Source organism: Vombatus ursinus, unplaced genomic scaffold (assembly GCF_900497805.2).
Source record: "Vombatus ursinus unplaced genomic scaffold, bare-nosed wombat genome assembly UNPS02014770.1, whole genome shotgun sequence".
NCBI lineage: Eukaryota > Metazoa > Chordata > Mammalia > Diprotodontia > Vombatidae > Vombatus > Vombatus ursinus.
In genome coordinates this window covers 41287022-41300516 of record NW_020954548.1, presented here as the reverse complement: position 1 = coordinate 41300516, position 13495 = coordinate 41287022, and the positions used below count along the sequence as shown (strand labels likewise).

The 13495-nt window shown below is 42.2% G+C and overlaps 1 protein-coding gene across 1 annotated transcript; it reads right to left on the bottom strand.

Annotated features, from left to right (window-relative positions):
- Window positions 1-307: 307 nt before the first annotated feature.
- On the bottom strand, window positions 308-10524 carry LOC114043647 (serine protease 30-like). Its single transcript, XM_027862711.1, has 6 exons — window positions 10467-10524; window positions 10053-10079; window positions 9286-9441; window positions 8285-8593; window positions 2738-2898; window positions 308-535 (listed from the first exon to the last, which is right to left on the bottom strand). The coding sequence occupies exons 1-6, from the start codon at window positions 10522-10524 to the stop codon at window positions 308-310; spliced, it is 939 nt and encodes a 312-aa protein (XP_027718512.1).
- Between the last annotated feature and the right edge of the window lie 2971 nt (window positions 10525-13495).

The following is a 13495-nucleotide window of genomic DNA, read 5'->3' as shown; positions in this document are numbered from 1 at the left end:
GCTGAATGAACATTTCTATTATTGTGGAGCCATATATGCTGTTTCCCCACTAGCCCTGTGACCTCCCTTCCTTTGGATAGAGACCATGTCTCCTTACACTCTTGTGTTGCACTAGCACCAGATCCAAGTCTGGATCAGAGCATGTCAACTTGTGATCCTCTTCTCCCATCCCCCAGACAGAAATAGCTGTCATCAGTCAGAAAGCAAAGAAGAACATCTAGGCTACAGAGAGGTTGAGGAGGGTTCCAAATGAAGGGGTAGATGAGATGCCTGGCAGTTACAGAGTTGAGGTATGGTGGGAAGAATCTCATTGAACACTGAGAAGAACCAGTGTCAGCAGCACAGTAGGATAGGCAGGCCCTGAAAGACCATCTGGAGCAAAGTTGATGGTGGTTTCAATCCAATCTGTGTAAGCCTGAACCCAGGCATAAACTCCTGGCCGGTTGGGTAGGGCACAACCGTCTCCCCAGCTCACCACTCCAACTTGGAACCAGGTATTATTCTCCTTACAGACAAGGGGGCCTCCAGAGTCACCCTAAGAGAGAGAGAGAGAGAAAGGTGGGGCAGGGTTAGTCACAACAGAGGTATATTTAAACCTTGGGTTGGGGCAGGTGGGTGGCAGAGTGGATAGAGTACAGACCCTGAAGTCAGGAAGACCTGAGTTCAAATCTGGCCTCAGAACAAACACTTGACACTTACTAGCTGTGTGACCCTGGGCAAGTCACTTAACCCCAATTGCCTAAAAATTAAAAAAAAAAAACTTAAAAAAAAACCTTGGATCATCTAGATCGTGGATATATGGAGGAGAGTGGGATTGGGGAGGGAACAACTCCAGGGTCTAATTCAGTCCCAGAGTATATAGTTAACATGAACCTCGCAAAACTATGATTTCTCTGTTGTACTTTGGGGAATTATTGAATTGCAAATGTCATAAAGCTCTGCCCTTATCTGGTGGAAGACTTCTTCCTAGCAAGGCACACTGTAGGGACACTGGGACAATTCTGCAAGCATTCTAAAAAGACTGAGGCAGCTCTAGAGAATGACTACTTACTATAACTTCTAGGAAGGGGTGAGGCTCGGAATGCTGTGGTAGAATCAAAACTGGATTTGGAGTTAGAAATCCTGGATTCAAGTATCAACTCTGCCATTTACCAGCTGAGTGACTTTGGACACGTCCAATATCATGGGATCATAGATAGAGTCAGAGAAATGACTTAGCTGAGGCCACTCAGCTAGTAAGTGGTGGCCCTAAGTTGTGACCCAGTAGGAGTTGTCCAAGAGGTGCCTCTAGGGAGCCTCTGAAGCAGGAGCTTCCATCCCAACACATCTAATCACCCACTAATTTTAGAGAAGAGGAAACTGAGAAAGTGATTTACTCATGGTTACTCAGTAAGTTAACAGGAGAGCTAGGCCTCCAATCCAGGTCTCCTAGTCTGGTGTTCTATCCCCATTAATGTTTGCCCTTCCCTTGTCACTGATAAACCCTTGCTAGAAACCATGATTGTCTTGACATCGGAAATGAGTATATAGGTTGGGAGGAGGGGAAGGGGAGGGAAATGGATGAGTGATAATCAGAACCAAAGAGATGAGAATGTTGATGGTAGCAGATTTTTGAAGTATAAGGAAGAAAGGAATGGGGCAGGCAGGGCTTCAGCCATCAGTCTTGGTGAGATCTCAGGGGAATGCAGGATCTGAGTTGGATCCATTTTTCCTAGAGCCTCATGGGAGCTCCTTGCTTTTCATGATTCTTTAGAGAACCTCATCCTCTAATTCCAGGGTTTGAGATTGGAATTTTCCAGGCTCAGATCCATAGGGGCTGGGCAAGGGACACTGTGACCAATTTGAAAAAAAACAGGATTCAGAAAGTCTTTGAGGAATCCAGAGGACAACTGCCTCCCTCAAAAAGTGAGTCATTGTACTCAATTTGGAATTTGACCCTGGATCTAAGCTGGATAGGCCAGTGAATTAGTGCAAACATGCCCAAAGGACTACATCTAGCTGGCCCTACTAGACCATGTTTCCCATCCATCCAACTCAAATAATCTGGGATATCTTGCCATCTACACTGCCACAGTGTGGGTATACCACTACCCCTATATCCTACCCCTCATTCTACCTCTTGGTCTGGGAACAGTAGTCGAATCAAAATTACTATTGGAAGGGCATGACAATGCCCTGCCCTTTGGCTCTATTTACCATTCCTGTTACTTCTCAGACTTCCTTTAAGTCTGAGCTAAAATTTTCTACATGAAGACTTCCTCAATCCATCTTAATTCAGGTTCCTTCCCTCAGTGGATTTTTTCTAATTTGTCCTGTATATAACTTGTTTTCACATAGCTGTTTGAATGTTTCTTCCCACTAGACTGTGATCCCTTTGAGAGCAGTGACTGTCTTTTGTCTCCATTGCTTAGACATATAGTAGATGTTTAATAAATGTTTATTGAATGACAAATGAAAACTTCCTCTACTGGACACCCCTCCCTTACGTGCTTGCCTTCATCTATTAGAATATAAATACTTTGGGGGCAGGGACCATCATACTTTTGCCTTCTTATCCCCAATATTCAGAACCATACTTGGCACATAGTAGATGCTTTATAAATTCTTTTCCCATATATGCATGATGCACCCATTCATTCATTCATTCATTCATTCATTCATTCATTCAGTGAGAAACTGCTATTAGTCTATGAACCTGGACAGCCTGGGGGGAGGAAAGAGAGGAAGCTGCTCTCACCTGGCAGGCATCTTTTTGGCCCTGCTCATATCCAGCACAGATCATGTCATCCAAAACCAGGGGTTGTCCTGAAGCCGTGGGGTTATTGATATGGTATAGGGCATCACAAGTCTGGGCATCAATCAGGGCGACCTGGACTTCTTGCAAAACCCAGGAAACATCTGGGAAAAGAGAAGATTTTTGCCAACGAGGCAGTGAACACCAGCTAGTGGTTAAGTGGACTGGGCTTGGAGTATGAAGACCTGGCTTAGAATCTCAGCTCTGCTACCTTCTACCTGTGGGCCCTCAGTCAAGTCACTTAATCTCCCTCAACCTCAGTTTCCTCATTTGAAAAATGAGGAAGTTGGACCTGATGATCTTTAAGGCCTATCTAAATCTATGATCCTATGAACTGGCTCTAAGGTGAAGGAAATCGTAAATTATAACTGCATCTAGGGACATCTGGGAAACTTTACTAACCTAGAGGTGAATGAGCTCTCACCCTGTCTAGAACTAGATCACCATGCCCATTCCTGACCCTTTCAAAATCTAGTCACTTCCCCTTTCCCTCCTTGAGGTGTTAAGCATCTTGAGGGCAGGAACTATATTGCTTGCATATATTTGTATCCCCAGCACTCAGCACAGTGTCTGGCTCATAAAAAGCACTTAGTAAATGCTTTTTTATTTATTCATTTTTATTTTATTTTATTCATATTTATTTTATTTATTCATTTATTCCCTAGCCATCCTTCACTAGCAGGTTTCCTCATTGGCCAGTCTTCCTACCTCCTACCCTCTTCTACCTCGCATCCGCCATAGAATCACATGGAATCATAAAACTGGAAATAACCATCTGGTCCAACTCTCTTAATTTTTCAAATGAGGAAGTTAAGGCCCAGAGATGGAGAAAGATTTGCTCAAAGTTTTAATAAATAGAAGAGCTGAGATTCAAACTGAAGACTCCAAGACCACTGTCTTTCCACTCATTCTCACCTCTAGACTTCCCCATTTTTAGAATACCTTCCCTACCTTTTTTCCTCCATATCCCAATCCTCCCCATCCTTCCAGTCCCAGTTCAGATGTCACCTCCTCCACAAGACCTTCTCTGATTCCCCTATGTCAACCTCTGTTGTTGTTGTTGTTCAGTCACATCCAACTCTTCATGACCCCATTTGAGATTTTCTTGGCAAAGATACTGGAGTGGTTTGCTGCTTCCTTCTCCAGCTCATTTTACAGATGAGAAAACAGGCAAACAGGATCAAGTGACTTGCCCAGGGTCACATGGCTAGTAAGTGTCTGAGGTTGGATTTGAACTCAGGAAGATGACTATTCCTGACTCCAGACCCAGGGCTCTATCCACTGCACCACCTAGCTTCCCCAGATGATATATACACAATTAAAAAAAAAATACATGACAAGTACATCAGAGAGATACATGCAAAGTACTGTGTATAAGCCTGGATAATCATTAACATCTCCAGGGGATCAAGGAAGGCTTCCTGGAGAATGTGGCGCTTGAGTCAGCAGTTTAAGGATGGGTGGAAACTCAGCAGGTGGAGATAGGGAAGGCAGGCATTGCAGGAATTAGGAAGAGTGTGAGCAAAAGCAAACAGACAGGAAAACACCAAGTATATTTGGGAGATGGCAGGCAGTCCAGTCTGGTTTGAATGATACTACCACAAAGAACAGTGAAGCCTAGTTGGTGAAGGGCGTTGCATTAAGGATAAAGTGTTAAAGAATCATGGAAGGGTTTGGGGCAGAGAAGTAACATAACCAGATCCATGAATAAGGAAGCAAAGTCTGCCCTTGGGTGTAAAGGATAGATTGTAAGGAGGAAAAAGTGGAGGTGGAGTGACCTATCAGAAGGTGATTGCAATAGTGTGGACAGGCAGTAATGATGGAACTGTCCCAGGTGGTGGCAGAGAGAATCCAGAGAATGCGACGACTGATCATAAGAAGTAATCTGTAGGTAGAGTTGACGGGACTCTGTATTGGATTAAATTGAAAAGGAAAGGGTGGAAGATAACACCACAATTTATGAACACGAGAGATTAGATTAGATAGAAGGGGGTATCATAGGAAGAAATAGTCAAGTTAGGAGGAGGAGCAGTATCTCCCCCTAAAGGAGAGATCTAAACTGGTGGGTCACTGCTTATGGTGCCTGCCTAACGTCCAGGTTAAGATGCCCTGAAGGCAGATGGAGGTACAGGTCTGGAATTCCACTCCGGGCTACTACCTGAACCTCTAGCAGGAGGGGAAACTCCAGCAGCCAAGACTTGTAGAAAAATTCAAGGCCATTAGATAAGCCCGTATTAGGATCCTACAGCACATCAGGAAAGGAGAAAAAACAGGATAATATAACAATAAAAACAATAGCTAACCCATGCATAATATTTTTCCAAAGTACTCCTCCATCCATTACTTCATCTGATACCCACAACAGTGTTGTGAAGGATCACCTTTAAGCAATAACAATATTAGTAGTGGTGGTAATAATAGCCAACATTTATAGAGGGTTTTAAAGTTTGCAAAGCACCTTCTACAGGGTGCCCCAAAATACTTAATTTAGTTTTAAACTTTAAAGATTTCATAAGTATAAATGCTTCAAACTTATTTTTTAATCATTTGAAACTTTGTTTAGATGTATTTACTTTGTAAATTAAGTGATACATTTTTTATTTTCATTTTAACAAAATGGGACACTCGTGCATTATGTCTGATAGTTTCTGGATGACACTTTCTCAGACCAGTGGATCAGTAGAAAAGGTCATTTCAGTCACCTGATATATCCCCACTAGGCTTTTCTGTGTGTGTGATCATATCAAAGCTGTCATGTATGCATCAAGACCTCATTCTTTGAATACCCTAAGGCTAAGATTACAAATATAATACAAATTCTTTTTAGTCATGGAATAGCAGCTGATGAAAATTTTTACAAATTTAAAAAATCAACTAGTGTGATATATAGACTCACTAGAGCATATGATGGTAGCTATGTTGAATTTTCATAAGAAACATATCAATATTCTAAAATTTAAAATATTCAAAATACCTTTGATTTTTTTTTGTATGCTTGTCACATTTCTACTTCAGAACTTATTAAAGCTTAAAACTGCACTAAAACTTTTGGGATATTTCCTGTGTATTATTCTATTTGATCCTCAGAACACTCTTGTAATAATAGAAACAGCTGTTACCATGTTTCTAATGTCTGGCAGCAGGAGGAAACTAATAGCCAATTCTTAAATCATATATCTACAATTCTAATTCTTAGGGTATTCATTTGTTTTAAGTAGAAGATTCTTCACTAGATAATTACACTCACATTTCTATAGTACTTTAAAAAAAACAATTTTATATAGTGCTTGAAAATGTAGACATTTTCTTCATGACAATCCTGTTAGGTGAATAGTACATATGTAATTCTACTTTTCCTAGGCTCCATAGGAGGGAGGAAAGGCAGCCCCAGGAAAAGCCATTTATCTGCCCCCTTCTCCACCTGGATTTGACCCAGAAGCTGGATTCATACTTATGGCTCTGCTCTCCCAGGGTCCATAAGGAAATACAAGTATTTTTTTATTTTTCTCCCCCACAATGGGGATGAAGGCTCAGTCAAGACTTGATTGTAGTGACATACTTACAGGGTTTTTAATACTACCATATGATTAACCTTCAGAGCAGAAAGATGAGAAAGAGCCATAATTAATAAATCAGTTAATCATTCTGGTCCCCTTCTGTTTTGTCTCCCTCCAAGTGCTCTATGATCCAGCTACATCATTCTGCTTGCTCTTCCTCACACACTCCACCTCCCATCCATGCCTGCAGCCTTCTCCCACCTCACCTCCACCTCTTAGAATCCTTGGCTCAAGATTCAATTCAAATCCCACCTTCCGGGGGACACCTTTCTTGCTTCCTCCTTTCAAATTGCCTTCCATCTACTCTGTATGAACCTTGGATGTACCTAGTTATTTACAGTTTGTCTCATCATTAGAATGTAAGCTCCTTGAGGGCAGAGATGACTTTTTGCCTTTGTTTGGATCACAAATACTTAGCACAATACTTGGCAAAAAAGCAAGTGTTTACTAAACTTTTGTTAACTATTAAGTCACTGACTGTCCTAGGATATAACATCAATACCACAAAAATATATATCGGATTGTGTCACTAATTCACTGTGTGACTTTGAACAAATCACTTTCATTCTTTGGTCCTCAGTTCTCTTATCTATAAAATTAGGGGATTGTGTTAGAATCTTCCCAAACTTATTTGCTCTACCACCCACGATTCAAAAAAAAAAATTACCCAACATCTCCCTGGAAATCTACTTTCTTTAACCCTTTAACCATTTTTTAAAATTTGCATCATTTCAAAAAAAAGAATAATTTTTTTTTAAAAATGACATCTTAAATTTAATAATTTATTGTAAATTTGTGGGGTTTTTCCTGCATTGAAATTTTGATGACACAATATTGCATCATGTAACTATATAGTATCATATTATAAACAAGTCATTACATGCACATATTCCTGCCAATGCATGTTGGACTTTCCGACAATGCAAGAGAGGCCCACCTGCCAACACTTGCTTGTTAAGACTTGTTAGCAGACTTGACCACTGATTGGTTATAACTTGCATTTTGTGTGTTTATTTAGAACATAATGTAATCACTATGACTTTAATTCTGTTACACAACAGATGAAACATTTATGAATGGTTTTTCAAAATTTTCTTTTCTTCTTTCCTTATGCTTCCACTGCCCCCTTATTTTTATTCAACACCCCCCCCCATTTGCACCCGAGGCTACTACTGCCCCCCTGGCTCATTCCAGCACTCTTCAGGGGGTGATATCGCCCACTTTGGGAAGCTATGCTAGACAATCTCTAGGGTCCTTCCCAACTCTAGGATACTGTATCCTTTGACTTATCTAAGGTAAGGGAAATCTAGAGGAGCTGGAGTTCTGTGAACACTAAATGGTGGAGTTAGATGAGATAGCTAGGTGGTGCAGTGGATAGAGTGCCAGGCCTGGAGTCAGGAAGATTCATCTTCCTGAGTTCAAATCCAGCCTCAAACATTTACTAGCTGTGTGACCCTGAGCAAGTCACTTAACCCTGTTTGCCTCAGTTTCCTCATCTATAAAATGATCTAGAGAAGGAAATGGGAAACCACTCCAGTGTCTTTGCCAAGAAAACCCCAATGGTATCACAAAGGTCGGATACAACTGAAAACTGAACAAGCGCAATGACAGTGGTAGAGTTGGAACTCAAAACCAAGTCTCCTGCCTAGGCTACAGACCCTTTATACTATGTAATCCTTGTCCTCAAGGAATATAGTATCTGGAGAGACTACTTTATGTCCTTAAGTAACAGGCCGCGTTCAATCAGGGCTGCATTCATGGAACAGATAGCCAAGGCTACACAAATTCAAAGGAAGGAGAGATTCCTATGTACTGGTGTAATCAGGAACTGCTCAGAGGAGGAGGTAGCATTTAGGTAGGGCTCAGAGATGTAAATACTCAGGCCTGGGGATTAGCAGGTGGGCAAGCACACTTACCCTATGCCTTGGCTTACCTGCTGTGTTGGTTTTTCCCCACCCAGTCACCCAGCACAGAGTGCCATTAACGAATTGGGTCTGGGGTGCTGGGAGGCAAACAGGGGTGATCTGAGAGGAGGAGTCTAGTTGTAGCAGTGCAATGTCCCCTTTGAGGTTATTGCTTCCCCATTTGTAGGAAGGGTGAATGATGATTCTTCTCACAGATGCAAAGGAGGAATTGGTTGAGTCTGTATACAGCTTCAGCTCTCCCAACCTGACTTGATAGAATGAGGGCTGCTGGAAACTAGAAGGGAAATAAAGACCAGAGCAGCTGAAGGGCTGATAAACTTAATAAAAAGATCAGTGCTCTTCCTCTCAAGTTACCTGGGATTTAACTATTTGGTTTAGGGTTTGTATTTATGCTCTTTATATTTATATACCTACTTGTTCTCTACCCTATTAGAAAGTAAGGTCCTCAAGAACTAGGATTGTTGAAGTTTTAGAGCCAGGAAATGATAGAGTAGGGACAACAATCAACCACTTGACTCCTAGAATAAGATCCTTTCCCCTATATTACCCTGCTTCTCCACCTTTCATAGTTCGTTACTTTGAAAGCTCCCCCACCTGTTTTGGGGGCACTAAAGATAAAGGAAGGCTCATAGGATCATAGATTTAGACCTGGAAGGGACCTTAGAGGTCATCTAAGTTAAAACTTCACATTTTGTACATAAGAAAATTGAGACCAGGAGAAAGGCATCCATGCCTAAATAGGGGAACCTAGGAGAAATGGAGTTCCCTGGAGACTGTGTGGATCTTAAGGAGTACAAGAGAATGATTGAAAAGACTGTTCCCTCCTCCTGCTCCTTCCACCCCCTCTGCTGCCCTTTCCCCAAAGTACATAGCCCAGGAATTGTGGATTAGGGTGGGAAATTCTAGGTGGGGGGGTAAAGGTTTAAGATATCCCTGCCCCCCACAGCCCACTGGTAGGATTAGGTACACCCAGCTCAACTTGCCAAGGACCTTACTCACTTTTGAACACAGTGAGCTGCAGTCAGCACCCAGCTCGGATGAATGAGAGAGCCTCCACAGATATGTCGCCCTGTGAGGATCCTTAGGCTGACCTGCCATGGCCACTGTCCTTCCTGGGCATCCTGCCCTCCTATAATTCTCCCACTTACTTTAGGGGTTCCACACACTGTTGAAAGAGAGAAAGCTTACCAGGACACCCAGGTAACATGGGACATTTAGGCTTTGGGATCTCCCCTTAGGCCTCATTTCCCTCTCAAAAAGTCGGGCTCTTTCCAGTCTTCACCATCCTCTCTGACACTGGACTTCTTGGCCATTCTTACCCAAATACTACCCCCTGACATCCCAGAGGCCTCCCTGCTCTTCTAACCCATTCCTATTCCCCACTCTTTCCTTACAAACCACCATCCCCTCCCAGGACCCAAGGATTCTTAAACCCCTAGCCCTCAGGTAAGACTTCTAGGTCACATAGTGCTTCACGGTTTCCAAAGTGCCTTCTTCACAAATAACACTTGGTAGTAAGTAAAGCATTACTCATTTTACAGATAAGGAAATGGAAGCACTGATAGGTGATAAGGTTTGTCTAAGAGAACACAATTATCTGAGAATTATCTATTGTCTAAGAGAACACAAGTATCTGAAGTGGAACTTGAAGCCAGGGCCTCTAATTCTATGACACTGTACAGCTGATTCCCCTATTGGGCTCTCCATGTTGCTGTCCCAGAGGCAAGGCCAACAGACTGACTGCTCTCACTATCTTTTCCAGGATTAGCAACTTACCTGTTGGCAGGCTGTTCCCATGGACACCTGAAGGAGATTAAAAAGAAGGAAAGAGGTTAGGGTCTGAATTACCATTTCAGCATCCCCAGACTTGGGAAGTGCTGAGGGGAATGGATTCATCCCAGCTGCCAGGGAAAGGAGACCAGGCCAAGGCAAAAGGATCTTCTCCCAGCTTTCCACCCTACATCTTCATTACTGCCCTGGATAGACCATCCAGTCTCACTCCCCTCACCAGCCACTCTGGTACCCCCCAGATTGTGTGGCAATCTAGTTTTCCAGGAACCCCTCCCAAGGAAGGGATAAAAGGCCACGGAAGGTCAAGGCATACACAAAAGAAGGGGTCAAGGGCTGGAGACGCCCCTACAATTGAGCAGTCTCCCGGGGATGGGCCACTCAAGCCCAGAAGATATTCACCATGGAACAGTAGCAGCAGCAGTGTGGGGAGCGGGAGTGAGCGGATAGATGGTCCCATGGGCACCCCAGACAGCAATGACAGATAGGAGCTCACCCGCCCAGGTCAGAGTCTTTGGAGTGGTTCCCACTCCCAGGGAGGGGCACGGTAGGTCATAAAATAGAACTTGGCCCTGAATTCCTGTTCAATCAGTACCAGCTGCTCAGGCTCCTGTTCCCTCCCTCCCCACTATGGCCAAAATACATGTGAACTGTGATGCAAAGACTGGAAAGACAGTGCCTCCCTTTTTTTTTTTTTTTTCAGATGATGCCCCCTCAGGCCAACCCTTCCTGCCAATTTTAGAGTATAGTTGCCTGATAGCAGACACCCCAGTGAAGTAAAAAGAACACTGGGTTTAGAGTCAGGAGGTCTGGTTTAAAATCTCACTTTGCTACCCAGTTGACCCTGAATAAGTGTTGTGAAAATAGCTCGCATTTCTTTCTTTTTTTAATGTTTATCGATCTGTTTTGTTTTTACATTATCTTCATTTCCAAATTCAGTTCTTCCTCATCTCCTCAGAAAACCACCCCTTGTAACAAAGAATAAAAAAAAGAGAGAGAGAGAAGCAGTTAGACAACAAACATAACCAATTCTGACAATATTCTACACCCATAGTCTCTAAACTCTGCAAGGTTGTGGGGGGGGAAGCAGAATTGTATAACAAATCCCATTTCTACAGCTCTGTGAGATAGGCAATGCAAGTAGGATTATCTCCATTTTATAGATGAGACAATTAAGACTCTGAGAGGTTGTAACTTGCCAATGATCACGCAGTGTCTAAGTGAGTCAGCATTTGAACTTGAGACTCCTGATTCCAGGTTCTATCAACAACACAAATCAAGCTGCCTACCTGAGTCTTCATTTAATTACGTGTAAAATGAGGGCATTGGAATAAATAACTTCGTCCTTCCCCAGCCTTCCAACTCTAAGAAATCCCATGAAAATGTCATTCCCACTGTTCTGGGGCTTGGGAGGGGGACTCTCCTTCCCCTGGGGATTTGCCTTTTTAACAACCTCTTCCCACCTCCCTTCCACCCCTCCCCCCATGGAAAGCAGAAGGCTTAACCCAAAGGAATAATTTCTTCAAGGTGGCACAGCAACAAAGGAGATGAATAGAAGAGTGTGGCATAACTAAGAGCGTCCTGGAACAGTTGTGTCAGAAGTGCTGGAGGGGAGAATAAGCTGAGGCTGGCAAGGAAAATGAAGGACCACAAAAAGGGCTAGGGTTTGAAAATCTAGATTAGGAAAATAAAAAGGTAGAAAGAAAGGAGATCTTCCCCTTTGCTGGGGGGGAGGGGGAATGGTGGGGTGATGATAATGACAACAGAGAGAGAAAAGGGCAGAGCCACCCACTGCTTACTTTGCTTCCATTTTCTCTGCCAAGGAGAGTGACCTTTGCACCAGAAATGATGAACCAAAGATCTGATAGATGGGTAAATAGACAAATGGAGAGGGAGGGAGGGAGGGAGAGAGAGAGAGAAATTGTCCTTGATCTTGCATCTTTCAACAGAATGGATTCTGGAAGTAGAATCTGCATTAGTATGTGAACCTGGAGATTATTCTCTAAATTTTCCTCCATTTCTCCTTCCCATATTCAATTTCTGACCTATGTTACTAATTTAAATCCCTTCTATATAATTTCCTTTCCTCAAGTCCTCAGGCTCAAGTCTTTCTCTTTTCTCCAGCTTCTCCTACAATCTTCTCCCATGGAATCCAGAAGTATCATCTCTCTACAAAGTCTCAGGGATCGACTGATGCTTTAACAAGGGGGGGGGAGAGGGAGAGAGGGAGAGAGAAGGAGGAAGAGGAGAGGAGAGGAGAGGAAAGACAGAGAGATAGGTAGGTAGACAGAAATACTAACAGATAGATAGACAGAGCATTAATTAAGCATGAACAATGTACCAAACAATGTGCTAAATACTAAAGATACAAATGAAAGAAAATGAGACTTTTCCTTTTCTCAGGGAGCTTACATTCTAATAGGGAAGACAAAACTTTAAAAGACTATGGAAAAAGGGTTGGGGATGGGGGGCTGAGAGGTGGGAGAGTACCCATGCAATGGAGTGAGTTGAGCAGGACTGGGACCTCTCATGAAATGGTGATCCCAGCCAAGGACTCATCAATCAAGAAAATAGGCCTCACTTGTCCTAGATACATTAAATTCATAGTTACAAAAACAAAAAACAAACAGCAATGTTTACTGAGCCACTGTCAATGATATTTGAAAGATCGTGGAAAACAGGCAAGATTGGAGAAAGCCAAATGTCCCAATTTTCTTTTCTTTCTTCCTTCTTTTCTTTTTTATTTCTTCTTTTTTATTTCTTCTTCTTTTTCTTCTTCTTCTTCTTCTTCTTCTTCTTCTTCTTCTTCTTCTTTTTCTTCTTTCTCTCTCTCTCTCATAAAATTTATTTTTGAACATAACCAATGAAGGAATTTATTTTTCTTGACCATGTGTATTTATTACAAGTGTTATACACACACACAATGGGAGGGAGACAAAATAAAATTTTATCAATTGAAAAAATGAAACGAAAGGAAAGGAAAGGAAAACAGTTGTTACAAAGTGTCAGGATGGTTTCATCAAAAATGGGTCATATTAGATTAACTCTATTTCCATCTTTATCAGTATTATTAAACTAATAGATGAAGAATAATAGTTGTTAATAGAAATAATTTACCTAGAATTTATCAAAGTTTATCATACAGTATATCATAGTGTTCTTGTAGAGAAAAGAGAGGGATATAGATTAGATGAGAACGCAATTAGATGAATTCCAAGCTCCATGGATGGCCAGGCTCAGAGTGAGTGGTTCATCAGCAGTTTGGCTGCAAGTGTCCAGTGGACCATTCCAGGTATCTGTCCTTGGTGCTGGGCTGTTGAATTTTTTTTCAGTGACTTCATGAAATGCATGGATGGTACATTGATCACAGTTTAAGGGAACATGAAGCTGGAAGGGATAGCTAAGATACTGTATGATAGAATCAGGATCTA